Source organism: Salvelinus namaycush, chromosome 16 (assembly GCF_016432855.1).
Source record: "Salvelinus namaycush isolate Seneca chromosome 16, SaNama_1.0, whole genome shotgun sequence".
Classification (NCBI taxonomy): Eukaryota; Metazoa; Chordata; class Actinopteri; order Salmoniformes; family Salmonidae; genus Salvelinus; species Salvelinus namaycush.
Window position 1 is genome coordinate 40,170,030 of NC_052322.1, and position 27,436 is coordinate 40,197,465.

Here is a 27,436-nt window from a genome sequence, read left to right on the forward strand (position 1 = left end):
CAGGTCGATTAGAAAGGCCTGCTCGCTGACGTGTTTTAGGGAGCGTTTGACAGTGATGATGGGTGGTCATTTGACCGCGGACCCATTACGCACGCAGGCAATGAGGCAGTGATCGCTGAGATCTTGGTTGAAGACAGTAGAGGTGTATTTAGATTGCAAGTTGGTCAGGATGATATCTAAGAAGGTGCCCATGGTTACGGATTTTGGGTTGTACCTGGTAGGTTCCTTGATAATTTGTGAGAGATTGAGGGCATCTATCTTAGATTGTAGGACGGCCGGGGTGTTAATCATATCCCAGTTTAGGTCACCTAACAGTACGAACTCTGAAGATAGATTGGGGGCAATCAATTCACATATGGTGTCCAGGGCACAGCTGGGGGCTGAAGGGGGTCTATAACAAGCGGCAACGGTGAGAGACTTGTTTCTGAGAAGCTCAAATTTTGGGGGCACAGACCTGGATAGTATGACAAAACTCTGCAGGCTAACTCCGCCTCCTTTGGCAGATCTTTCTTGTCGGAAAATGTTAGTTAGGGATGGAAATTTCAGGATTTTTGGTGGCCTTCCTGAGCCAGGATTCAGACAAGGCTAGGACTTCCGGGTTGGCGGAGTGTGCTAAAGCAGTGAATGAAACAAACTTAGGGAGGAGGCTTCTAATGTTAACATGCATGAAACCAAGGCTTTTACGGTTACAGAAGTCAACAAATGAGAGGGGAATGGGAGTGATGCTAGGCACTGCAGGGCCTGGGTTAACCTCTACATCACCAGAGGAACAGAGGAGAAGTAGGATAAGAGTACGGCTAAAGGCTAAAAGAACTGGTCGTCTAGTGCGTTCGGAAACAGAGAGTAAAGGGGGCAGGTTTCTGGGCGCGGAAGGATAGATTCAAGGCATAATGTACAGACAAGGGTATGGTAGGATGTGAGTACAGTGCCTAGGCATTGAATGACAATGAGAGAGGTTTTGTCTCTAGAAGCACCATTTAAACCAGGTGCGGTCACCGCCTGTGTGGGGGGTGGAACAACAGGGATAGCTAAGGCATATTGAGCAGGGCTGGATGTTCTACAGTGAAATAAGACAAAAATTACTAACCAAAACAGCAATAGACAAGGCATATTGACATTAGGGAGAGGCATGTGTAGCCGAGTAATCATAGTGTCCAGTGCGTAGCTAGGCGAACTGGCTGCACGGAGATTCAGACAGCTAGCAGGCTGGGGATAGCAGCAGGCTAGCAGATGGGCCTCAAGGGGACGTCGCCTGTTGAAACCCCCTCGGACGGTTACGTCGGCAGACCAGTCGTGATGGATCGGTGGGGCTCTGTGTCAGCAGCAAAGGGTCCAGGCATATTGGCAAAAGAGGTATTGAAGCCCAGGGATTATCTGATAGATTTCTTCATCACAGTTAGCTAGCTGCTATCTGAGTGGCTACTGTCTCTGTCCCGAAGCAAGCACCAGTTAGCCTGGAGCTATCCTCGAAACTAGGCCCATCTCCCGGCTAGCCAAATAGATCTATCAAGAATTCCTGGGCTTCAATTACCTCTTTTGCCAATTGGCCTGGACCCTTTGCTGCCGACACGTAGCCCCGCCAATCCATCACGACTCTACCGACGTAATCGTCCGAGGGGGTTTCTGTCCCAAAGCAAACACGAGTTAGCTCGAGCTAGGCACATCTCCCATTGTCAACACTTTGATTCAAATCAGTAGACCTATATCAATGTCTTTGAAAATACCATACAAGTATCATTAGCTTTAAAAACAATTCAATCTGGGGTTTTTAAATAATATTTTAGACCAGAGTGGAGGTTATTGCTCCACTAGCCTACCTATTGTTCCTGCAGTGTGGAGAATTCAGCATCTTTTTCAAATGTTTTCATAATTTGTCTGCAGATAATGGGCAAAAAGCCTACCGGTATGCAAATTAGGGAGCCAAATGAACAGTTCTCTTACCGATGCGATTCGGTAGGCTATTGACAATTCACTCACTTTAAAAGAATACTTTAGGATTATGTCAATAAAACCCTTTATCCATTTCCCCAGAGTCAGATGAACGTGTGGATACCATTTGTCTCTGCGTACAGTCTGAAGGAAGTTGCTAACAAGCGTTAGCGCAATGACTGGAAGTATATGGTAACTGCTACCATGCTAGTAGATACATTATGTAATTTTCAGAAGTTTTAGAAATAGGACGCTGCCCTTTTAAGACAAACGTTCCAAAAGAGATATTGACATGGCTAGTACAGTAGGCTAGCCAAGACCAATGCTAAGTGTAGTTCTTTTTCCAGACTATCAACAGTAGCCAGCATATTGCTAGTATGTTCACTATTGAACGTTTACTTTTGTAAACCACTTTTCCTATAATAAATAAGCTCAGCGAGTAGATTGATGGGCCCTTCTTTTTGCTCTGGACAGCTCGCGTGCTGAAAACACTGCTAGAAGAACGCATTATGACTCTGTTTTTACTTGTAAATCATCCTTTCCATCCATACATACCTAGTTGGGGAGAAGGGGGCAGAGGATGGGGTGAAGGATGGTGGGGGGAGAAGAGGGCAGAGGGGGGTGAAGGATGGTGGGGGAGAAGAGGGCAGAGGAGGGGGGTGAAGGATGGTGGGGGGAGAAGAGGGCAGAGGGGGGTGAAGGATGGTGCGCGAGAAGGGGGCAGAGGAGGGGGTGAACCACAACACCACAATGGGACAGACAACACAGGACCCACCAACCCAAAGTTAAATGGTTAACTTTGTTAAAGCAAGGCCCCTGAACTCTCCTGTATTTTCTGCACTATGCAATAATATGGGCAGCGACCATGTAACGCTTTTACAACATACAGAAGTGCGCTGGTTATCAAGGGGCAAAAGAATTGAAACATTGTTTAGAATCGAGAGACGAGCTTAAAGTTTTCTTTACTGACCATCATTTTCACTTGTCTGACCGCTTGCATGATGACGAGTTTCTCACACGACTGGCCTATCTGGGTGATGTTTTTTCTCGCCTGAATGATCTGAATCTAGGATTACAAGGACTCCGCCACCATATTCAATGTGCGGGACAAAATTGAGGCTATGATTAAGAAGTTGGAGCTCTTCTCTGTCTGCATCAACAAGGACAACACACAGGTCTTTCCATCATTGTATGATTTTTTGTGTGCAAATGAACTCAAGCTTACGGACAATGTCAAATGTGATATAGCGAAGCACCTAAGTGAGTTGGGTGCACAATTACGCAGGTACTTTCCCTAAACAGATTACACAAACAACTGGATTCGTTATCCCTTTCATGCTCTGCCTCCAGTCCACTTACCGATATCTGAACAAGAGAGCCTCATTGAAATTGCAACAAGCGGTTCTGTGAAAATTGGAATTTAATCAGAAGACACTGCCAGATTTCTGGATTGGGCTGCGCTCAGAGTATCCTGCCTTGGCAAATAGCACTGTTAAGACACTGATGCCCTTCGCAACCATGTACCTATGTGAGAGTGGATTTTCAGCCCTCACTAGCATGAAAATTAAATACAGGCACAGAATGTGTGTGGGAAATGATTTAAGACAGACTCTCTCCAATACAACCCAACATTGCAGAGTTACGTTCATCTTTTCCAGCACACCCTTCTCATTAACCTGTGGTGAGTTATTCACAATTTTCGATTAACAAATAAGGTTTTATATATAAGATGGTTAAATAAAAGAGCAAAATCATTGATTATTATTAATATTATTATTATTATTGCCCTGGTCCTATAAGAGCTCTTTCTCACTTCCCATAAGCTGGGATGTGACAAAAACTCACACTCATTCTTATGTTTAATAAATGTATCGTATAATGTGTGCGGCAGGCTTACAATGATGGCAAAAAACAACATTTGAAAGTGCGCTGACCCTGGTGCTAGAGGGGGTACGCAGCTGGAGGTTGAATCTTTGAAGGGATACGGGACTATAAAAAGTTTGGGAACCACTGTCCTAGAGCAAACAAAAAACTATACATACCTCGGCCTAAACATCAGTGCCACAGGTAACTTCCACAAAGCAGTGAACGAGCTGAGAGACAAGGCAAGAAGGGCCTTCTATGCCATCAAAAGGAACATCAAATTCGACATACTAATTAGGATCTGGCTAAAAATACTTGAATCAGTTATAGAACCCATGGCCCTTCATCAAAGGAGATGATTGTGGACTACAGGAAAAAGAGGACCGAGCACATCCCATTCTCATCGACGGCGCTGTAGTGGAGCAGGTTGAGAGCTTCAAGTTCCTTGGTATTCACATCACCAACACCCAAGCACATCAAGACAGTCGTGAAGAGGGCACGACAAAACCTATTCCCCCTCAGGAGATTGAAAAGATTTGGCATGGGTCTTCAGATCCTCAAAAGGTTCTACAGCTGCACCATCAGGAGCATCCTGACTGGTTGCATCACTGCCTGATATGGCAACTGCTTGGTCTCCGACCACAAGGCACTACAGAGGGTAGTGCGAACGGCCCAGTACATCACTGGGGCCAAGCTTCCTTCCATCCAGGATCTATATACTAGGCGGTGTCAGAGGAAGGCCCTAAATATTGCCAAAGACTCCAGCCACCCTAGTCATGGACTGTTCTCTCTGCTACCGCATGGCAAGCAGTACCGGAGCGCCAAGTCTAGGTCCAAGAGGCTTCTAAACAGCTTCTACTCCCAAGCCAAAAGACTCCTGAATATCTAATCAAATGGCTACCCAGACTATTTACATTGCCCCCCCCCCCTCTTTTATACCGCTGCTACTCTCTGTTGTTATCATCTATGCATAGTCACTTTAATAACTCTATCAACATGTACATATTACCTCAACTAACCTGTATATAGTCTCACTATTGTTATTTTACTGCTGCTCTTTAATTACTTGTTACTTTTATTTCTTATTCTTTCTGTATTTTCTTTAAACTGCATTGTTGGTTAGGGGCTCGTAAGTAAGCATTTCACTGTAAGGTCTACACCGGTTGTATTCGGCGCATGTGACTTATATAATTCGATTTGTGAGGTCTGGGGTCCATTCACCAACCAAGAATTCACAAAAAGGAACAAACACCAAATTGAGACTGCATGCAGAATTCTGCCAAAAAATATCCTCCATGTATAACGTAAAACACCAAATAATGCATGAAGAGCAGAATTAGGCCAATACCCGCTAATAATCAAAATCCAGAAAAGAGCGGTTAAATTCTACCACCACCTAAAAGGAAGCGATTCCCAAAACTTCCATAACAAAGCCATCGCTTACAGAGAGATGAACCTGGAGAAGAGTCCCCTGAGCAAGCTGGTCCTGGGGCTCTGTTCACAAACACAAACAGACCCCAGAGAGCCCCAGGACAACAGCACAATTAGACCCAACCAAATCATGAGAAAACAAAAAGATAATTACTTGACACATTGGAAAGAACTAACAATGTGTCAAGTAATTAACAAAAAAAATGGAGTAAACTAGAATGTACTCTCTGTTTAAGGCCAAGTAGCAATGGCAGAATACCTGACCACTGTGACTGACCCAAACTTAAGGAAAGCTTTGACTATGTACAGACTTAGTGAGCATAGCCTTGCTATTGAGAAAGGCCACCGTAGGCAGACCTGGCTCTCAAGAGAAGACAGGCTATGTGCACACTACCCACAAAATGAGGTGGAAACTGAGCTGCACTTCCTAACCTTCTGCCAAATGTATGACCATATTAGAGATACATATTTCCCTCAGATTACACAAATCACCAAAGAATTCAAAAACAAACCCAATTCTGATAAACTCCCATATCTACTGGGTGAAATACCACAGTGTGACATCACAGCAGCAGTATTTGTGACTTGTTGCCACAAGAAAAGGGCAACCAGTGAAGAACAAACACCATTGTAAATACAACCCATATTTATGTTTATTTATTTTCCCTTTTGAACTTTAACTATTTGCACATCGTTACCACACCGTATACAGTTGAAGTCGGACGTTTACATACACTTGGAGTCATTAAAACTCGTTTTTCAACCACTCCACAAAGGTCTTGTTAACAAACTATAGTTTTGGCAAGTCGGTTAGGACATCTACTTTGTGCATGACACAAGTCATTTTTCCAACAATTGTTTACAGACAGATTATTTCACTTATCATTTACTGCATCACAATTCCAGTGGGTCAGAAGTTTACATACACTAAGTTGACTGTGTCTTTAAACAGCTTGGACAATTCCAGAAAATGATGTTATAGCTTTAGAAGCTTCTGATAGGCTAATTGACATCATTTGAGTCAACTGGAGGTGTACCTGTGGATGCATTTCAAAGCCTACCTTCAAACTCAGTGCCTCTTTGCTTGACATCATGGGAAAATCAAAAGAAATCAGCCAAGACCTCAGAGAAAAAAAACTGGAGACCTCCACAAGTCTGGTTCATTCTTGGGTGCAATTTCCAAATGCCTGAAGGTACCACGTTCATCTGTACAAACAATAGTACGCAAGTATAAACACCATGGGACCACGCAGCCGTCATACCGCTCAGGAAGGAGACACGTTCTGTCTCCTAGAGATGAACGTACTGTGGTGCGTAAAGTGCAAATCAATCCCAGAACAACAGCAAAGGACCTTGTGAAGATGCTGGAGGAAACAGGTACAAAGTATCTATATCCACAGTAAAACAAGTCCTATATCAACATAACATGAAAGGCCGCTCAGCAAGGAAGAAGCCACTGCTCCAAAACCACCATAAAAAAGCCAGAATACGGTTTGCAACTGCACATGGGGACAAAGATCATACTTTTTGGAGAAATGTCCTCTGGTCTGATGAAACAAAAAATAGAACTGTTTGGCCATAATGACCATCGTTATGTTTGGAGGAAAAGGGGGGAGGCTTGCAAGCCATAGAACACCATCCCAACCGTGAAGCACGGGGGTGGCAGCATCACGTTGTGGGGGTGCTTTGCTGCAGGAGGGACTGGTGCACTTTAGAAAATAGATGGCATCATGAGGAAAGGAAAATTATGTGGATATAATGAAGCAATATATCCAGTCAGGAAGTTAAAGCTTGGTCGTAAATGGGTCTTCCAAATGAACAATGACCCCAACCATACTTCCAAAGTTGTGGCAAAATGGCAACAAAGTCAAGGTATTGGAGTAGCCATCACAAAGCCCTGACCTCAATCCTATAGAAAATTTGTGGGCAGAACTGAAAAAGTGTGTGCGAGCAAGGAGGCCTACAAACCTGACTCAGTTACAAAAGCTCTGTCAGGAGGAATGGGCCAAAATTCACCCAACTATTGTGGGAAGCTTGTGGAAGGCTACCCGAAACATTTGACCCAAGTTAAACAACTTAAAGGCAACGCTACCAAATACTAATTGTGTGTATGTAAACTTCTGAACCACTGGGAATGTGATGAAAGAAATAAAAGCTAAAATAAATCATTCTCTCTACTATTATTCTGACGTTTCACATTCTTAAAATAAAGTGGTAATCCTAACTGACCTAAAACAGGGAATTTTTACTACGATTAAATGTCAAGAATTGTGAAAAACTGAGTTTAAATGTATTTGGCTAAGGTGTATGTAAACTTCCGGCTTCAACAGTATATATGTAAAGACATTTAAAATGTAATTTATTCTTTTGGAACTTCTGTGAGTGTAACGTTTATTGTTAATTTCACTTTTGTTTATTATCTACTTCACTTTCTTTGGCAATGTTAATATATGTTTCCCATGACAATAAAGCCCTTGAATTGAATTGAAATGGTGAGGGAGAAGGGGGTAGTGTAGGAGGGTGAAAGATGGTGAGGAGGAAAGGGGCAGTGGTGGGGGGGTGAAATGGTGGGGAAGAAGGGGGCAGTGGAGACTAAGTGAGGAAAGGAGGGAGGGCTAGCATTTGGTGAAAGGGCTTAGAGATTGATGGCGGAAAAGGGGTGTGAGGGGGCAGTGGAGAGCATGAGGGAGCGGGGAAGAGGGAGGCACAGGGTTAACAGAAGGAGAACTGAGAGCAGGGGGGGGGGGGGGGGGGGGGGGGTCACTTCAGGCCTGCCTGGGGAAAAGCCTGGCATTCCACTGCCCCCTCCTGCCTTCCTCTGGGGCATTATGACCTGACCAGCAGAGCACAGAGAAGGAGAGAAGGGCACTCTGGGTTCTGCTCTCTTCTAGACACCTACGGGAACACACAGCATTCCTAAAAGGACAATGACTAGGGTCTGTGCTGAAACGAGCGAAAGAGTATGAGAGATAGAAAGAGTTTGAGAGAGAGAGAAAGTGGGACACAGAGAGAGAAAGAGATGGAGTGTAAACATATGTAGTACAAATATAGAAGTAGTGTACTTGCTGGGTGGCAGAGCCTTATCTGACATAAGAGGAAGTTCAACTGCCCTCCTATAATATGTCCAATAATGCAGTTTGCACACATTCAGTCCCACATTCAGTCAGTGAAAGTGACCTACAGCAAAGCTTACTGTACTGATATACCCCAGCCTCTCTCCCCCCATCCCCCCCCAGACTCTTGTCTCCATTAGCAGGCCGTCTGTAAGGATGCCAAAATGTTCCGACCCTTATCTGGAGTCAATGCCCCGGCCCTCTATATTCCTTCCTTCTCTCCTTTTCCATAGACCCCCTCCACATCTCTTCTTCCTCTGTCCTTCTTCACTCAGACAACAGCTCCTGATCCTGTTTCTAAAAATATGGTCAATTTGTCTCAAGGAATTCTCAGTATGCGCTGGCCACTGGCTCAAGGAATTCTACCACCATCTCGCTCTCCCCCTCTTCTCGCTCTTCCATTCTTTATTCCCTCTCTTCTCGCTCTTCCATTCTTTATTCCCGCTCTCCCTCTCTTCTCGCTCTTCCATTCTTTATTCCCGCTCTCCAGTAAATTTAGGAATGAGGGACTCCGTGTACAGTACAGTAGTAGACAGTGACAGGATTGGGCTAGTCCTAGTCTCCTAATCTGATATTCCATCAGATTATCTCTATAATAACATGTTTGTTTACTAAAAATCAGAAAGGGGTATCTATCTCTTTGTCTTCAGCTCACAGTAGACTGAAGGATTAAATCCTGACCAACAGGCAACAAAACCATTAAACAAAACAATTCTCTCTCCCTCTCATAATGTATTATTTTTCTCAGGTACATTAATAGATAGCCAATAGCCATATTGCAAATCATATAATGCGCATGTCATATGGTTATTTTCCCCTTTAGAATAACCAATCCTTCATTATCACACCTAGAATGGAACTATGTCTGTTACATTTGGTCTGTGTTTGGAAGGGAAAGCCTAGTCAGTTGCACAACTGAATGCATTCAACTGAAATGTGTCTTCCACATTTAACACGATGGCTGTCTTAATCGAAGTCTGGGTTGTTGCAGGGTTAACTACCTTGCTGAAGGGCAGTTACTGCAGATTTTTCCACCTTTCAGTTACTGTCCCAACACTCTAACCGTTAGGCTGCCTGCCCTCCGTGTCTGTGTGTGGGCCTGGGTGCATGCCAGTGAGAGTGTGTGAGGGGTCAAGGGTAATGGGTCAGATAAGGAGAAGGTGGCCTAGGCCCTCAGAAGGCCCCTGATCCCTGGCATAGCAGCGGGTATGAGCTAATCCACAACAGATGGCATGCACACACAAAGTATGCATCTATTCATTACACCGATGACAATACCTTCCCCTTCCAATCTGTCCTCTATCACACATGAATAATTAATAACACACATACATCATTCTGATAAGAACCAAAACATAACTGAAGGACAGCTGCCTGAGACTTCCAGGCACAGCCAAGGGCAAGAGCACACACACATCATCTGGGGTCCCTTTGTTCGACTGATATAGCAAACGCACAATACAGGTAACAAACAAAAATGTCAATAACAGATGCACATTTTGCCTTGGTAGCCCTAACATAGAAGGCAGCACACATTCAGAAACATTTGGTTGCAATGATGAGTTGGTCTAATATCTGTAAAGTGAACATTTAGGTTATAATATGACATAAAAGGCTAACACATGGAAAGGGAGGACAGTATAGGATCGAGATAGACATATATATTTAATTGAAAAACAAACAAAAACACTTACTGTCTTCCTAGTCGTTCTCTCCACCGCCCTCTTCACTTTCCCGTAGGTGCCTTTTCCCAGCGTCTCCATTACCTCGTAGCGGTGTTTTAAATTGTGTTTATGTTGGTGCTTCTTCACTTCCACTGGGCCGGGCATAGAGCCACTTTCCCCGGTGTGGCTGGGACGCTTGTCCCCGCTGAGGAGACGACGGCTGTCCAGACTTGAGGTCTCGGAGCCATCATCGCCGGTTTCGGTATCTGCCGTGTCCTGCATGTTCTCCCTCCGTTCTGACCGGTCTTCAGTGCTCATCACGCTGCTGCTGCTGCGGTGTTCTCTGCGAATTTCCCGCCTGCCCATCCTGGTCTCGCTCAGTGCGCACCTGTCGCAACTAGTTGCCTACTTGGCAGCGGAAATATTTCATAAACTGACACAGGATTGGTTATTTTTCTTTATACCTACAAACAACTAAAGGAAGCCTCAAATTGCCCAGTTTCATAGCAGATAGATGAAGCAACAAAACACCAGGCTACTATCAATTATTCACTCTGCTTGAGGAAATGAAATGTCAAAAGGGTATTCGGTTAATAATCCCAGACATCAGCCCATTAGGGAAACCCCTGTTCCGTTTGTCTCGCATCCCGTTCTAATGCTGCTGTTCATACTCGCTCTCTCTCTCTCTCCTCTATCTGAAAACAAAACACAAATCAGCAGTGAGAACCACATGGTCCCATGAGGTTGGTGGATCCACCCCAGTCCATACCGATGCCAGCTGTCATAGCAACATGCAGCGTCACACTAATTTAGGATCGTTTTGGCCTTTCCGCCGACCTATTTTTGACCATGCCGAACAGTAGGAGAAGGAGAAGGAATGCTTGGCACGTAAGCAACGTCCTCGAGGAATGACCGGTTCAATCAGACTTGTTTGTTTTCCGTTCCCCGGAAAAATAAACGCTTGAGATGGACATGAGTTAAAGATCCAGTAAATTGTTAAGCTGTGAATATGTATTGTGGAAGGAGAGAAATAGGCCTACAGACCAGACACTTTATATTTGGAAGTCCTGAATGTCTTAATTTGTATTTTATTGAAACACAGAGTTCAGATGTTAGTACAGGCATCACATCATCCAAACAGTGGAGTCCGTGTGATAGGCTAGTAGTCTATAGCCCTCAAGCTCAACTGTCAGTTCTACTGCATTGTTCCATGGACTGATTGAGACCTGAGACACCAATTAATTATCAGGTAGAACAGAAAGCCAGCAGCTTCCGGACCTCATAGGGTAAGAGTTGAATACCCATGGTCTAAAGCTTAGGTTGTCCTTACAGAGTGAGTTTACAAAGCAATTGATTTCCATACCTTATACTTTCATCTGAGGGATACCACATACAGTACTTATAAGCTTATAGGCTATCATGTCTTGACGATGAAACAAAGTTATAGGGTAGGCCCTAGAGCAACATGAGTCCCTCTTTATGCAATATTGTCTCTGTGTTTTCTCTTCCTCTGAATACGCCATTTTTGTCCTGTATCCATCAAGGGTCAGAGCTCGGGTTTGAGAGATCACGGGGGTTGAGGTTGGCCACCAGACAGACGTTGTAGCTGTCATGCATGGCTGCTCGACGCTCCACCACCGTCCACACGTTGTCCTTGGGATCCAGCTCTAAGATCTCCTTGGTGATGATCTCATGGCGACCTGTCAAAATATGATTGGTAATTGATTGATTCCTTTATTGATTGATCAGTGTAAATGTGTTCGGTTCTCACCTGCCCCCTTGTAGTAGCCACAGAGGTACAGCTTGCCCTCCACCTCCCCAATGTTGGAGGCATTGGTTCGTAAAGAGAGGAGAGCGGTGGGGAGGGTTGGCCCTGACCTCCAGGTATCTTCTTCTGGGTTGTAGATCTCCACTGAGCTCAGGCAGCGACGAGATTGGCCACGGTCCTCCCCCTCACACCCTATACCCCCTGGAGAACACACATATGCACTGAAAATAAATATAAACGTAACATGTAAAGTGTTGGTCCCATGTTTCATGAGCTACAATACAAGGTCCCAGACATTTTCCATACGCACAAAAAGCTTATTTCTCTGAAATGTTGTCCACAAATTTGTTTACATCCCAGTTAGTGAGCATTTCTCCTTTGCCATGATAATACATCCACCTGACAAGTGTGGCATATCAAGAAGTTGATTAAACAGCATGATAATTACACAGGTGCACCTTGTGCTGGGGACAATAAAGGGCCACTCTAAAAATGTGCAGTTTTGTCACACAACACAATGCCACAGATGTCTCAAGTTTTGAGGGAGCGTGCAATTGGCATGCTGACTGCAGGAATGTCCATCAGAGCTTTTTCCAGAGAATTTAATGTTAATTTCTCTACTGTAAGCCGCCTACAACGTCTTTTTTGAATACTTTCCAAAGGCACTGTACATGTGGTGTGTGGTTGTGAGGCCGGTTGAACGTACTGCCAAATTCTCAGACCCCTTGACTTTTTCCACATTTTGTTACGTTAAAGCCTTGTTCTAAAATGGATTAAATTGTTTTTTTCCCCTCAACAATCTACACACAATACCCGATAATGACAAAGCAAAAACAGGTTTTTAGACATTTTGCTAATTTATAAAAAATAAAAAAACTGAAATATCACATTTTCATAAGTATTCTGACCCTTTACTCAGTACTTTGTTGAAGCTCCTTTGGCAGTGATTGCAGCATCGATTCTTCTTGGGTATGACGCAACATGCTTGGCACACCTGTATTTGGGGAGTTTCTCCCATTCTTCTCTGCAGATCCTCTCAAGCTCTGTCAGGTTGGATGGGGAGCACTGCTGTATAGCTATTTTCAGGTCTCCAGAGATGTTCGATCGGGTTCAAGTCCAGGCTCTGGCTGGGCCACTCAAGGACATTCAGAGACTTGTCCCGAAGCCTCTCCTGCGTTGTCTTGGCTGTGTGCTTAGGGTTGTTGTCCTGCTGGAAGGTAAACCCCTTTCGCCCCAGTCTGAGGTCCTGAGCGCTCTAGCAGGTTTTCATCAAGGATCTCTGTACTTTGCTCCGTTCATCTTTGCCTCGATCCTGACTAGTCTCCCAGTCCCCGACGCTGTAAAACATCCCTACAGCATGATGCTGCCACTACCATGCTTCACGGTAGGGATGGTTCCAGGGTTCCTCCAGACTTGACGCTTGGCATTCAGGACAAAGAGTTCAATCTTGGTTTTATCAGACCAGAGACTCTTGTTTCTCATGGTCTGAGAGTCTTTAGGTGCCTTTTGGCAAACTCCAAGCGGGCTGTCATGTGCCTTTTACTTAGGAGTGGCTTCTGTCTGGCCACTCTATCATAAAGGCCTGATTGGTGGAGTGCTGCAGAGATGGTTGTCCTTCTGGAAGATCCTCCCATCTCCACAGAGGAACTCTGGAGCTCTGTCAGAGTGACCATCGGGTTCTTGGGCACCTCCCTGACCAAGGTCCTTATCCCCTGATTGCTCAGTTTGGCCGGGAGGCCAGCTATAGGAAGAGTCTTGGTGGTTCCAAACATCTTCCATGTAAGAATGATGGAGGCCACTGTGTTCTTGGGGACCTTCAATGCTGTAAAGTAAGAATTAGTTCTTAACTGACTTGCCTAGTTAAATAAAAAAATGTTCCGTTCACTATTATGTTCCAACTGTTTTGGCCCTCATATCTCCATCTGGATGAAGTGAGAAAAATAAAGACAAAAAATGTCCTAGCATGTAGATCTCTCCATTGAAAGACGTGCTCTAACCTAGCATGTAGATCTCTCCATTGAGTGTAGCAACCCCACAGCGGTAGCGTGAGTATCTCATGTTCTCACACTCTGTCCACCGGTCCTTGCCTGGGTCAAACTGGAACACACGGCTACTCAGCCTGTCTGGCTCATCGTCTGGACGGTCCGACTGGAGGGGGACGGAGGAGGGGTGGAGAGAGAGGATGGAGAAAGGGAGAAGGGAGGAGGATCAGAGTTTTCCCAAGTTGCACTTTGTAACAAATGCATTTGTAAAAAGCATCACATAACCTATATGTGATTGATTGATTGATTGGTTTATTGACTGACATCCCTGCTCACCTGTGGCGTCCAGCCCCCCAGAACGTAAAGGTGGTCCTTGAGGCTGACCACACAGTGACAGGCCAATGGGAGAGGCAGAGGAGCGGAGCTCAGCCAGGACCCGCCCCTTCTCAGCGACCACCTCTCAACACTGTTGGTGATGATGTAATGGTTCCTGACCTTCATCTGTCCCCCCAGCAGGTAGAGGGCATCGCCTAGTGCCGCCAGGGCATACATGTCCCTGTACCCCACCCAGCATAGCTCCTCCCAGCTGCCCTCACAAGACCGATCATACCTGGGCAGACAACAGAGGACAGGTATGTATTTTATATATATATATATATATATATATACACACACACACACACACACACACACACACACACACACACACACACACACACACACACACACACACACACACACACACACACACACACACACACACACACACACACACCTGTACATCCCCAGCCTCTTGGTGCTGTGTTCGTCCTCCTCTTCTACAGCCACCACTATGCTGTTGTCCCTTGTCACCGCCCCTGCCGTGATCGTCCCTGTCCCCTTCACTGGAGAGGGGATGTAGTACGTCCTTCTGGCCTGGGGGGCGAAGCATAAGCTGAGGTCAGCCTGACCCCCCCGGCGGGCTGGGACGCCACCTTCATCAGTCCCCCCCAGGCAGAGGAGCAGGTTTGTGGTCTCCATCCCGTAACGCAGGGTGGGGCGAGGGGGGGCAGCCGCCACAGAGAGATAAGAAGTCTGGAGAGCCGCGTCGATCATCCCGAAGCATTCCGCATCCCGGAGCAATACCTGCAACCATACACTTACAATTAGTAGGGTGGACATAGCTTTAAAATCTCCTTCTCTCCATCCTCCTCTTTCTCTTTCCATCCTCACCGGGTTTCTCCTCCTGGCCCTCCTGAGGAAGTTGGGGTCTATCAGCTCCAGTCGTACCCGCCTGAGGAGCTCCACGGCCTGGGCCTCACTCTGCTCATCTCCCCTGCGCTTCTCCACCCAGCGCAGCACCAGTTCCAGGACGCTCTCCTCCTGGGTCACATTCAGGTCGTCTGAACCCAGCAGACCCCCCAGACTCTGGGCGTCCAACTCCAACACCTCCTCTTCCTGACACACCTGAAGAGAGAGGGAGAGGGGAGGAGGGGAGAGAGAGAAAGAGAAGAGAGGTGATACAAAGAGATTACGTTGTGAGAGAGAGGAGGTAATACATGTAATAAATGTTTATATGTCAGACAGCTCTGTTTGATTCTGCCTGTAGACAGATGCAGGGAACTACTGCTCTCTTGTGGTGAGAAGAGGAAATGGACATGACTGTGGCAATTGGGAAGAATTTTCAGATTATACTGAATGATACGGTCCTACCTGGGCAAAGTGACGACACAAGTATCTCAGGGCGAGGTCTGCCAGGTCAGCGGCCCCCAGGTCTCTGGCCCAGTGGTACAGTCCTACACAGTTGGAAGTATCCATGCTGTCCAACATGTAGCTCTGACACAACCTGTAATAGTGACTATAATGTAGTGATTGTATTAGTCGTGTCATGGCTAACAGTAGCCACCTGAACCCACCTGAATGCCCCGTCTATGTGCAGCAGGAAGGCAGCAGCGGCCACTCCCTGAGTGTTGTCGTGGGAGAGAGGTAGCTGGGCGCGGTACATGTACCCCAGGAGCAGCTCCAAGCTCTGGGCAGGAGTGTCCCTGAGAGGCACCTCACCTCCACGGGTCTCCCTCAGACCACAGGTAAACATGGCCTGGAGTGATAAAAGAAGTATGGTAAACACCATGGTTAAATGGTAATATTTATTTTGGGGTTCATTGAAACAAGCACAATTATCTTACCTGGAAGTAAGGGCTGAAGGCGGATAGCACCACCCGGTGGCATGGGAAGGGAATGCCCTCGGCCAGGAGAACCACGTCAGTTAGTTCCCTGGCCCCCCACATCCTCTCCAGCTGCCCCAGCAGAAGAAGTCCATGTTCAGCCTGACCAGGCACCATCACCTGGGGGTCCATCTCTCACCTTGGAGGGTGAAGATGGCTCTGCTAAACCTGGAGAGAGAGAGAGAGAGAGAGAGCGAGAGAGAGAACATCAGAAATAGACACAACGGTGTGTGTAACACTACACCAGGGTAGACATGCTCCTTGTACACCCCACACGGCAGACATTGAGCTGTAGCGGTAGAGTTAGATTAAGAAGCAATACCATGACATTAGTTTACTCTGATCAGAGCTACTGTACCAGCAGTCAGCAGGACAACCTCTCCAGGGCTTGGTGCTTCTCTTTCAGGACAGGAGTCATGTCAGTTGCATTGTATCATGATGGAGAATGGAGTTGTGTCTCTGTCAATGGCCGTTGCTGTGTCTGTCCCTAATACTGTTTGGTTGCTGTTTGTCTGTGTGTGTGTGTGTGTGTGTGTGTGTGTGTGTGTGTGTGTGTGTGTGTGTGTGTGTGTGTGTGTAAACAGGTTTTAAATAGATCAGTGCAAAGGAGCCATGCTGTAGTTCAGTCGGGGCTAAATGCTAACTGAAAGTCTGTGCACTTCTCCCATTGACTCTGATGCATGGTTTACACTGAAGTCCAAGAGATCTAAATGGGACTTCCTGCTTTCAATCAACATTGAATACATTCAAATAAATATTTGAATATATGATTGCCTCCCTTGAAAACTAGATGCATCATCTACTGGGATTTCCTGGTTTCAATAAACAAGTTTAGGTCATAATCAACAGAAACCGCAACGATCAAACTATCTATGGCTCTGGCTCAACCCAGTATCAAAATATACTAAACGTTTTGATAATAGCTGGTATTCACAGAGCTTAGTGGTACTGTTAAAATGTCATTTGAAACATTTCTCCAATTTGATGTATTATTTGACCTACAAACAAGAATTGTTATTGGCAAATAGATCAGAATGAAATAGTGTACTGTTGGAGGAGATTGGCATACTACTGTACGGAAGTCCAGAGAGGACATATGAATAAAAAAATGATTCCCATGTTAGGTCGTGATCACAACATATTTATCTCATGATCGCGACATAATAAAAGTTGTTTTGTCGAGCCCACAACATAAACTCTATACATTTAAGTCATTTAGCAGACGGTATTATCCAGAGCGACATACAGGAGCAATTAAGGTTAAGTACCTTGCTCAAGGGCACATTGGCACATTTTATTTTCACTGAGTCAGCTCAGGGATTCGAACCTGCCGCCCACAGGAGTGGACGTATTGACAATAGATTGACAGCGGTGTCACAGTGCACCAGAGGCAGTAAGATCTGTTAAGTAACCATGTGCTAGTGTACAGGCTGGGGCCTTCTTATCAAAGCTCCAGCAATAAAAGGCAAACAATGGCAAACTGAGGAATTACAAATTCCAAACAAACTGTATGTGTCTAGTCCAGCGTTTCCCAAACTCGGTCCTGGGGACTCCAAGGGCTGCACCTTTTGGTTTTTGCCCTAGTATCACACAGCTTATTCAAATGATGAACTCATATTCAAGCTTTGATTATTTGAATCAGCTGTGTGGTGCTCGGACCGGGTTTGGGAAACGCTGGTCTGAGATCATCTTTCAAACTGTATGAATGGCAGAGCTGTCCTTCAGCACCACAGCATGTAGCCCACCATTTGTGACTATAATGACAAATAGACTGCAGCCTTCATGAAATGTTGTCGTATTTAGAAACCTCAACATGTGATTCACTTTAGCTGTTTTACCAGTTAAATTTTTCTGTACTACTTGTTAATTGTTGTTTGTGACTGTGTTTTTGCTGTTATTGACAGGCCAACCTCCCTGTTAAAATTATTAAAGAGATTCAAATAAATGTTTATTGGTAGTCTGGTAATCTTTGGTAAACTTTCATTGGTAGTCTGTGACCACAGACCTCAATGTTAACTTTCCTTACACTGAACATTACACATCCAATCCATTCAAAATAGTAGCGCAAACGTACTTTTACATGTCTTTAAAATGTTATTGTATTGGAGCCAAAACTGGAAGCCATCTATAACTGACAGACATAATGCAATCTCTCCCTGGGTTAATCCCTTACCTAAATAAAAGTGGATGCTCTGATTCACTCAGTACTCAGCCGTACTGTTAATCTATCATCAATACTGATCCACCGTGGGCTCTGTCTCCTCAGCCTTACTGTCAATCTATCATCAATACTGATCCACCGTGGGCTCTGTCTCCTCAGCCTTACTGTCAATCTATCATCAATACTGATCCACAGTGGGCTCTGCCTCCTCAGCCGTACTGTTAATCTATCATCAATACTGATCCACCGTGGGCTCTGTCTCCTCAGCCTTACTGTCAATCTATCATCAATACTGATCCACCGTGGGCTCTGTCTCCTCAGCCTTACTGTCAATCTATCATCAATACTGATCCACCGTGGGCTCTGTCTCCTCAGCCTTACTGTCAATCTATCATCAATACTGATCCACAGTGGGCTCTGCCTCCTCAGCCATACTGTCAATCTATCATCAATACTGATCCACAGTGGGCTCTGCCTCCTCAGCCATACTGTCAATCTATCATCAATACTGATCCACAGTGGGCTCTGCCTCCTCAGCCATACTGTCAATCTATCATCAATACTGATCCACCGTGGGCTCTGTCTCCTCAGCCTTACTGTCAATCTATCATCAATACTGATCCACAGTGGGCTCTGCCTCCTCAGCCTTACTGTCAATCTATCATCAATACTGATCCACCGTGGGCTCTGCCTCCTCAGCCATACTGTCAATCTATCATCAATACTGATCCACCGTGGGCTCTGTCTCCTCAGCCGTAACTGTCAATCTATCATCAATACTGATCCACAGTGGGCTCTGCCTCCTCAGCCGTACTGTCAATCTATCATCAATACTGATCCACAGTGGGCTCTGCCTCCTCAGCCATACTGTCAATCTATAATCAATACTGATCCACAGTGGGCTCTGCCTCCTCAGCCGTACTGTCAATCTATCATCAATACTGATCCACAGTGGGCTCTGCCTCCTCAGCCATACTGTCAATCTATAATCAATACTGATCCACAGTGGGCTCTGCCTCCTCAGCCGTACTGTCAATCTATCATCAATACTGATCCACAGTGGGCTCTGCCTCCTCAGCCGTACTGTCAATCTATCATCAATACTGATCCACAGTGGGCTCTGCCTCCTCAGCCATACTGTCAATCTATCATCAATACTGATCCACAGTGGGCTCTGCCTCCTCAGCCATACTGTCAATCTATCATCAATACTGATCCACCGTGGGCTCTGTCTCCTCAGCCGTAACTGTCAATCTATCATCAATACTGATCCACAGTGGGCTCTGTCTCCTCAGCCATACTGTCAATCTATCACCAATACTGATCCACAGTGGGCTCTGTCTCCTCAGCCTTACTGTCAATCTATCATCAATACTGATCCACAGTGGGCTCTGCCTCCTCAGCCGTACTGTCAATCTATCATCAATACTGATCCACAGTGGGCTCTGCCTCCTCAGCCATACTGTCAATCTATCATCAATACTGATCCACAGTGGGCTCTGTCTCCTCAGACATACTGTCAATCTATCATCAATACTGATCCACAGTGGGCTCTGTCTCCTCAGCCTTACTGTCAATCTATCATCAATACTGATCCACCGTGGGCTCTGTCTCCTCAGCCGTAACTGTCAATCTATAATCAATACTGATCCACAGTGGGCTCTGCCTCCTCAGCAGTACTGTCAATCTACCACCAATACTGATCCACAGTGGGCTCTGTCTCCTCAGCCTTACTGTCAATCTATCATCAATACTGATCCACAGTGGGCTCTGCCTCCTCAGCCATACTGTCAATCTATCATCAATACTGATCCACAGTGGGCTCTGCCTCCTCAGCCGTACTGTCAATCTATCATCAATACTGATCCACAGTGGGCTCTGTCTCCTCAGCCTTACTGTCAATCTATCATCAATACTGATCCACAGTGGGCTCTGTCTCCTCAGCCTTACTGTCAATCTATCATCAATACTGATCCACAGTGGGCTCTGCCTCCTCAGCCATACTGTCAATCTATCATCAATACTGATCCACAGTGGGCTCTGTCTCCTCAGCCGTACTGTCAATCTATCATCAATACTGATCCACAGTGGGCTCTGCCTCCTCAGCCGTAACTGTCAATCTATCATCAATACTGATCCACAGTGGGCTCTGCCTCCTCAGCCGTAACTGTCAATCTATAATCAATACTGATCCACAGTGGGCTCTGCCTCCTCAGCCATACTGTCAATCTATCATCAATACTGATCCACTCCTGTTTATAGAGCTTATCTCGTGATCTCGACAAGAAAACTTTTGTTATGTTGTGATCTTGAGATAAATAAGTTGTGACTTATGTACAACCCTTTGTCTTACACGATACATTTAAATGTTTTATGAGGATATTTTAATGTTTCATGACGTGACATGACTGTTAGCCCCATACACTGAAAAGCTCCTATTTATCTTTATGGCATTTTACGAGCTTCTGTCTTCATTTCATTTCAGTCGATGTGTCTCATTTCTTCTACGATATTGTTCCTTGTAAATCTGTTGTCAAGTTCAGTTATATTTTATTGGTTTTCAGTCATAATACAGTGTTGAAAAAACAATGCTGTCTGAAAACATTATGCAATGATTTTATTCCTGCAGTATATTGTGCTGTATATTTTATTGTGCTGTATATAACTGTGCTGTGTTTGTCATTGCCCTACAATGTCTGCAAGGCACCATTACATACTCAGTCATGCTCTGTAATAAACGGGTTTTATTGGTGCTTTCAGATGAGCCCCTCTCCATCTGTGTATTAGTAAACCATGAAAAAGCAAAGAACAAGGACCAAAAGGCTAATGACCTGTCACTCCAAGAAGAACATGTGAACGTATCTGTTTGACTTAGTGTGTTAATGTTTGCCAACATACACCTGTGTTTATGTGCTTTTACATAGTTATCCCACGGGACAAACCTTCTGACAGTACAGATGACACCACAACAAAAACATCAGTGGACATGTTAAAAAAATGCTCAAATAACAACTCTCATGGTAGCCACAATAATCAGGCTACGCTCAACTACAGTACATCACTAGTAGCGCAGAGGGAATGTCAGTGTGTGTGTGAGTGTGTGTGTGTGTGTGTGTGTGTGTGTGTGTGTGTGTGTGTGTGTGTGTGTGTGTGTGTGTGTGTGTGTAACATGTCAGTTATACCCAAGCCTGTCCCGTCCTATATCCTTGACATCCGTTGTTCATATTGTACCTCATGGTCTTGCCTTCATACAGTACTTGAGCAGGGGTACCCAGGTTGCAGCGTTAAAGCTCATTTCCTGCTATTCTACACATGTAGCTATGGTTTATATGTGATATCTATGTGACTCAAACATCTCAACAAAATCAATGGGCTAAAAAACCTAGTTAAAAAAACGTTAGCTGACATGGGCTATTGATCAATACCTAATAAATAGGTACGCCATGACCGGGGGAAAACTGCTGATCCACTACTCAATTTCGAAGTTGCACTTTGTGCATTCTACTATTACAACTTTCAAGTTGAAAGCCTGACTGACTTATTTTTGTTTTGCATTTGTTCATCTCCCCCTATGTCTTTGCCACCCCTGGATGGAAATGTGTTTATAACTGAATAGGGGTTGGAAAATAAGGGAAGCGCCACCTATTTGTGTTATACAACCTATAGCAGAGCCCAGAGTTATTCCTGATCCACCACTGGATTAGGGACAAGAATGTTTCTTGATCATGTGACCAGGAAAAACTAGGAACAACTCTGGGCTCTTGCAATAGGTTTTATAACACACATAGGTGGCGCTTCCCTTATTTTCCAACCCCTATTCAGTTATGCACACATTTGGTTTGAATAGACATGAACCAGCTGAATGGGATTTTATTTTGTTTCTAGATATACCCCACATTATGTTAATGTAGATACAGTATTTAGCGAATATATTCACTGAATTAAACCAACATTTGATCTGAAAGGACATGACTCGAGGCAGATTAATTTGGAAACAAAATGTGCTGGCACACATTAACGTCTTGACAGACAGACAGACAGACAGACAGACAGACAGACAGACAGACAGACACACACACACACACAAATGTGAGGCCAACGCACTGAGGAACACTGAGGCCCCAACGCAGGGCCAGGGGTCAGGTCAGCCTGAAGACTGACGATACATGAGTGTGTGTGTGTGTGAGTGTGTGTGTGTGACACTGTGTTTTTGGACTTTAGAGATGCCTTTGGCCTTTGGTACTGAAAGACAGTAAATGTGCAGTGTTCTATGAAAGACACAGCAGAGGTAACCGCTGGTACAAGTCTAAAACTGACAAGCCCCCAACGAATAAACCAATCAGAGTTTACTCTCATCACAAAACATATAGTTATCTTGGACATAAGTTAAAAAAATATATATATTAAAAAAATTACACCCTTTTTTCTCCCCAATTTCATGGTATCCAATTGGTAGTTACAGTCTTGTCTCATCACTGCATCTCCCGTACGGACTCGGGAGAGGCGAAGGTCGAGAGCCGTGCATCCTCCGAAACACAACCCATCCAAGCCGCACTGCTTCAGTGGAACCTTGAGTATTCAACCAGGCTTGATATGATTGACATGTCCCCTTTGCCTGTGGTCATGAAGCTAGAAGCTATGAGAGAGGTGGTCCTAGTAAAGATTCAACATCTGCTTACAAATGTGCCTCTCCCACAGAAGGTTCTGATGGAAATGAATAACAAAACTGTTCAGGTGGTGAGAAAGTGGCTATGCTTAAACACACACCACACGTGACGTTGTCTTCCTGAGCCAAAGAGAGGGGGGTTTAGAAGTCCCGAATATTGAGTGGATTTACACTGCTACCAGACGGACTCGCCTGTTGGACATGCTCAACAGTGACGATGTGAGAGCCTCCGTCCTTCTGGACCTACGGAGGAAGGTTCCACTGGTCAGGGACACTGAGGACAATTTCCTGGGCTTCAGGAGGAAGGTTCCACTGGTCAGGGACACTGAGGATAACTTTCTGGACTTCAGGAGGAAGGTTCCACTGGTCAGGGACACAAAGGACAACTTCCTGGGCTTCAGGAGGAAGGTTCCACTGGTCAGGGACACTGAGGACAACTTCCTGGGCTTCAGGAGGAAGGTTCCACTGGTCAGGGACACAAAGGACAACTTCCTGGGCTTCAGGAGGAAGGTTCCACTGGTCAGGGACACTGAGGATAACTTTCTGGACTTCAGGAGGAAGGTTCCACTGGTCAGGGACACTGAGGACAACTTCCTGGGCTTCAGGAGGAAGGTTCCACTGGTCAGGGACACTGAGGACAATTTCCTGGGCTTCAGGAGGAAGGTTCCACTGGTCAGGGACACTGAGGACAATTTCCTGGGCTTCAGGAGGAAGGTTCCACTGGTCAGGGACACTGAAGACAACTTCCTGGGCTTCAGGAGGAAGGTTCCACTGGTCAGGGACACTGAGGATAACTTTCTGGACTTCAGGAGGAAGGTTCCACTGGTCAGGGACACTGAAGACAACTTCATGGGCTTCAGGAGGAAGGTTCCACTGGTCAGGGATACTGAGGACAACTTCCTGGGCTTCAGGAGGAAGGTTCCACTGGTCAGGGACACTGAGGACAACTTCCTGGGCTTCAGGAGGAAGGTTCCACTGTTCAGGGACACTGAAGACAACTTCCTGGGCTTCAGGAGGAAGGTTCCACTGGTCAGGGACACTGAGGATAACTTTCTGGACTTCAGGAGGAAGGTTCCACTGGTCAGGGACACTGAAGACAACTTCCTGGGCTTCAGGAGGAAGGTTCCACTGGTCAGGGATACTGAGGACAACTTCCTGGGCTTCAGGAGGAAGGTTCCACTGGTCAGGGACACTGAGGACAACTTCCTGGGCTTCAGGAGGAAGGTTCCACTGGTCAGGGACACAAAGGACAACTTCCTGGGCTTCAGGAGGAAGGTTCCACTGGTCAGGGACACTGAGGACAACTTCCTGGGCTTTAGGAGGAAGGTTCCACTGGTCAGGGATACTGAGGATAACTTCCTGGGCTTCAGGAGGAAGGTTCCACTGGTCAGAGACACTGAGGACAACTTCCTGGGCTTCAGGAGGAATGTTCCACTGGTCAGGGACACTGAGGATAACTTTCTGGACTTCAGGAGGAAGGTTCCACTGGTCAGGGACACTGAAGACAACTTCCTGGACTTCAGGAGGAAGGTTCCACTGGTCAGGGATACTGAGGATAACTTCCTGGGCTTCAGGAGGAAGGCCAATGGAAAATTGGACACTCGTGTTGTGGACTTCGGAGTCTGGTCAGACTGGCCGGACCTCAACGACCTGTGCAACAGGACTGGAGTGGAGCTCAGGTGGACACGGACTGATATGCAAACTGAGCCAGTGACTACCTCTGATGCAGTTGTAGCAGATCACTGTGTTGTGGAGGCTTCTGTCAGCAATGATTGAACATCTCATCCTACATCCAGGGCACTCCTTGGTATCAGACGGATGCAGCTACTGCAACACTGGACTGGCCTGAGGCTGCAAGGGAAATTCACTGCTCTGGACTATGCTGACCACTCTGTCTCCCATTCCATGTACCAGAATGCTGCCGTTGGTAAGGACATTCTCACCTTTACTGTTAAGGTGAGGCTGCAAGTTCTACCAACAAAATATAATCTAGCACTCTGGTACCCTGTAATCCATGATACATTTTGTATTCTACATGAGTCAAATGTAATGGAGTCCATTTCCCATGTTGTGAATGGCTGCTGTTCATACAAGGATTTGTACATTGCTAGACATGACCGCCTTGTTGAACTGATAGCCAACGAGGTGAAACAAGTAGTCTCACCAACAGCACACATGCATAAACATTGTTGTGTAAGGTGATGTTGGTATAACTATGTTTCTTCCTGTGGGCCAAATACACCAGATATTGTTGTTGTGGGGAGGCCAGGGGGAGGTACTCATTTTGGAGGTGCGCTGCTCATTGGACGGCTACATGGAGAAGACCTTAGCAGAGAAGCTTCTTAAATACCAGCCCCTCGTGGCACGCTGTGACAGCCTCGGGTGGTGGTGCTAGCTGGTGGCTCTGATATTTGGCAGTCTCGGCCACGTACACAGGCTTGCAGTGCGTGGCCTCCAGATTGCGGGCCTGACAAAAACTAGGGCAAAGCAATACTGCTTTGTTTCAGCTGTCGTAAGCAGCCTAGCTGTTTGGAGAAGGAGGTGCTTTCTGTACCCTCGAGGGCCATGCATACAGGGACCTTTGAAATGTTTGGATCGTTTTTTAGTAAATTTGATTGGTGGATTCAAATAAAGTATTTAAAATGTGTGTGTGTGTACACAACTATCTATGGATAGAATAAAAGCAGAACGGAGGATGAAAGATGGTGGTCTAATGCAGTTCCACCATTGGCTGTAACTAGTTCATTCATATCTGGGGTGTGATCCCTGTCCTCCATCTGTCATGAAGGTATTTATAACCTCAGTTACTCATATCCGTCATGAAGGTATTTATAACCTCAGTTACTCATATGCATCATGAAGGTATTTATAACCTCAGCTACTCAATATCCGTCATGAAGGTATTTATAACCTCAGTTACTCATATGCGTCATGAAGGTATTTATAACCTCAGTTACTCATATCCGTCATGAATGTATTTATAACCTCAGTTACTCATATCCATCATGAAGGTATTTATAACCTCAGCTACTCATATCCATCATGAAGGTATTTATAACCTCAGTTACTCATATCCATCATGAAGGTATTTATAACCTCAGTTACTCATATCCATCATGAAGGTATTTATAACCTCAGTTACTCATATCCATCATGAAGATATTTATAACCTCAGTTACTCATATCCATCATGAAGGTATTTATAACCTCAGTTACTCATAGAAATACTACAGACTACATTCCCTGGAAAAGACCTCAAAGGAACATGTCTGTCTATACGTTCAAAAGAGGTTAATTAAACAAACAAAGCATTATGGTCAAATCCAGATGCAAATACACTCCAATAGCACGTTTGGAGGGGTACTTGATAGAGTGGTTTCAACGAGTTTGCCAGCTTACTTTTGTAAACATTAACTACGAACACATACATATTTAAACTGACCCGAGAGGTATTTCACAGCCGATCAAAAACGAATCCTAATTTGTACGATATTTTGGAGAGTATTTTTATCAGAGGTTGTGAGTCATGATGTGTTGCGCAGTAGGATATGAAGGAGGAAGGTGTGGAGTCAGAGTAGAACATCCTCATCTGGACTTCAGTCTGTCTAAACCTTGTAGTACAGTCTGTCCGAGCCAAGACAAGACAATCCCTACCAATAAAAATCGGCAGTATATTGCAATACTAAGTCCAAAATGAATTGACGGCAACGGACAGTTTTATACAGAGCCATGATCACATTGAACTCCCTTCCATCTCAAATTAGTCAAGCAAACAGCAAAATTACCTTGAAAAAAACCAGATGAAAAAACAAGCGAGGCACTGTGAGGGGACTCACACTCACACACACACACACACACTCACACATCATTTTTGTTGTTGTATTGTTTGTATAATGTTTTGTTGTTGAATTGTTTGTATATTTTGTATTTAAAATGAGTGTGACTGTCGTTGTCTATCAGTGTATCAGTGTTTTGTTACTTGTCATGCTTGATGTTTTTTGTGGACCCCAGGAAGAGTAGCTGCTGCTTCTGCTAAAGCTAATGGGCATCCTAATATACAAATACTGTTCCTACTAAATCAGATTACAAGTGTGTTTTGTGGGTGTGAGGGAAGAGACTTGATTGATTTATTGATTGATGGGTAAAACAATTCATACAGTTAAAAACTATTTAGAAAAACTATTTTAAACTACAAAGAACTCTGAAGGATGGCAGATGAAAACAGGACATAACACTTAGGAAAACAATTGAAATACACGTGTGTGTTTATGTGTGCATGAGGAGGTAGAGATGTCTACTCAACCCAGGATGATTGACCTAGGGAAAAAGTACAGCTGGGTGACTGGCCTGAGTAAACAATTTCACTGTACTTTCATTGCCGAAAACACAGACACACACACACACACACACACACACACACACACACACACACAGACAGACACAGACACAGACACAGACACAGACACACACACACACAGACACACACACACACACACAGACACACACACACACACACACACACACACACAGAGAGAGAGAGAGAGAGAGAGAGAGAGAGAAACATACACACACACGTTGGTTTTACTATCCAAGTGGGGACCAAAACATTTATTCCCATTCAAAGTCCTTTTTTCCCCAACCCTTAACCCTAAACC

The 27,436-nt window shown here is 45.1% G+C and overlaps 2 protein-coding genes across 2 annotated transcripts in view; both read right to left on the bottom strand.

Annotated features, from left to right (window-relative positions):
* LOC120061671 (NUAK family SNF1-like kinase 1) overlaps positions 1-10,635 on the bottom strand; it is a 71,109-nt gene extending 60,474 nt beyond the window's left edge. The window contains exon 1 of the mRNA XM_039011566.1: positions 10,031-10,635. Coding sequence (XP_038867494.1) covers positions 10,031-10,366 — 336 coding nt within the window. The 5' untranslated portion in view covers positions 10,367-10,635. The remainder of the gene's footprint in view (positions 1-10,030) is intronic.
* A 904-nt stretch (positions 10,636-11,539) lies between these two features.
* Positions 11,540-16,086, bottom strand: LOC120061672 (kelch repeat and BTB domain-containing protein 12-like). The gene is made up of 9 exons (XM_039011567.1): positions 15,916-16,086; positions 15,646-15,827; positions 15,443-15,575; positions 14,963-15,196; positions 14,526-14,875; positions 14,087-14,360; positions 13,766-13,916; positions 11,772-11,969; positions 11,540-11,700 (listed from the first exon to the last, which is right to left on the bottom strand). The coding sequence occupies exons 1-9, from the start codon at positions 16,084-16,086 to the stop codon at positions 11,540-11,542; spliced, it is 1,854 nt and encodes a 617-aa protein (XP_038867495.1).
* Positions 16,087-27,436: the final 11,350 nt, after the last annotated feature.

What these genes read in the sequence shown, in the direction of transcription:
- LOC120061672 (XM_039011567.1), bottom strand. Translation starts at nt 16,086, where the DNA reads ATGGACCCCCAGGTGATGGTGCCTGGTCAGGCTGAACATGGACTTCTT. An exon ending in TGTGTCGTCACTTTGCCCAG is followed by an intron (nt 15,197 to 15,442) that starts GTAGGACCGTAT and finishes CTCTCTCTTCAG; the next exon opens with GTGTGTCAGGAAGAGGAGGT. An exon ending in AAGAGGCTGGGGATGTACAG is followed by an intron (nt 14,361 to 14,525) that starts GTGTGTGTGTGT and finishes TTGTCTGCCCAG; the next exon opens with GTATGATCGGTCTTGTGAGG.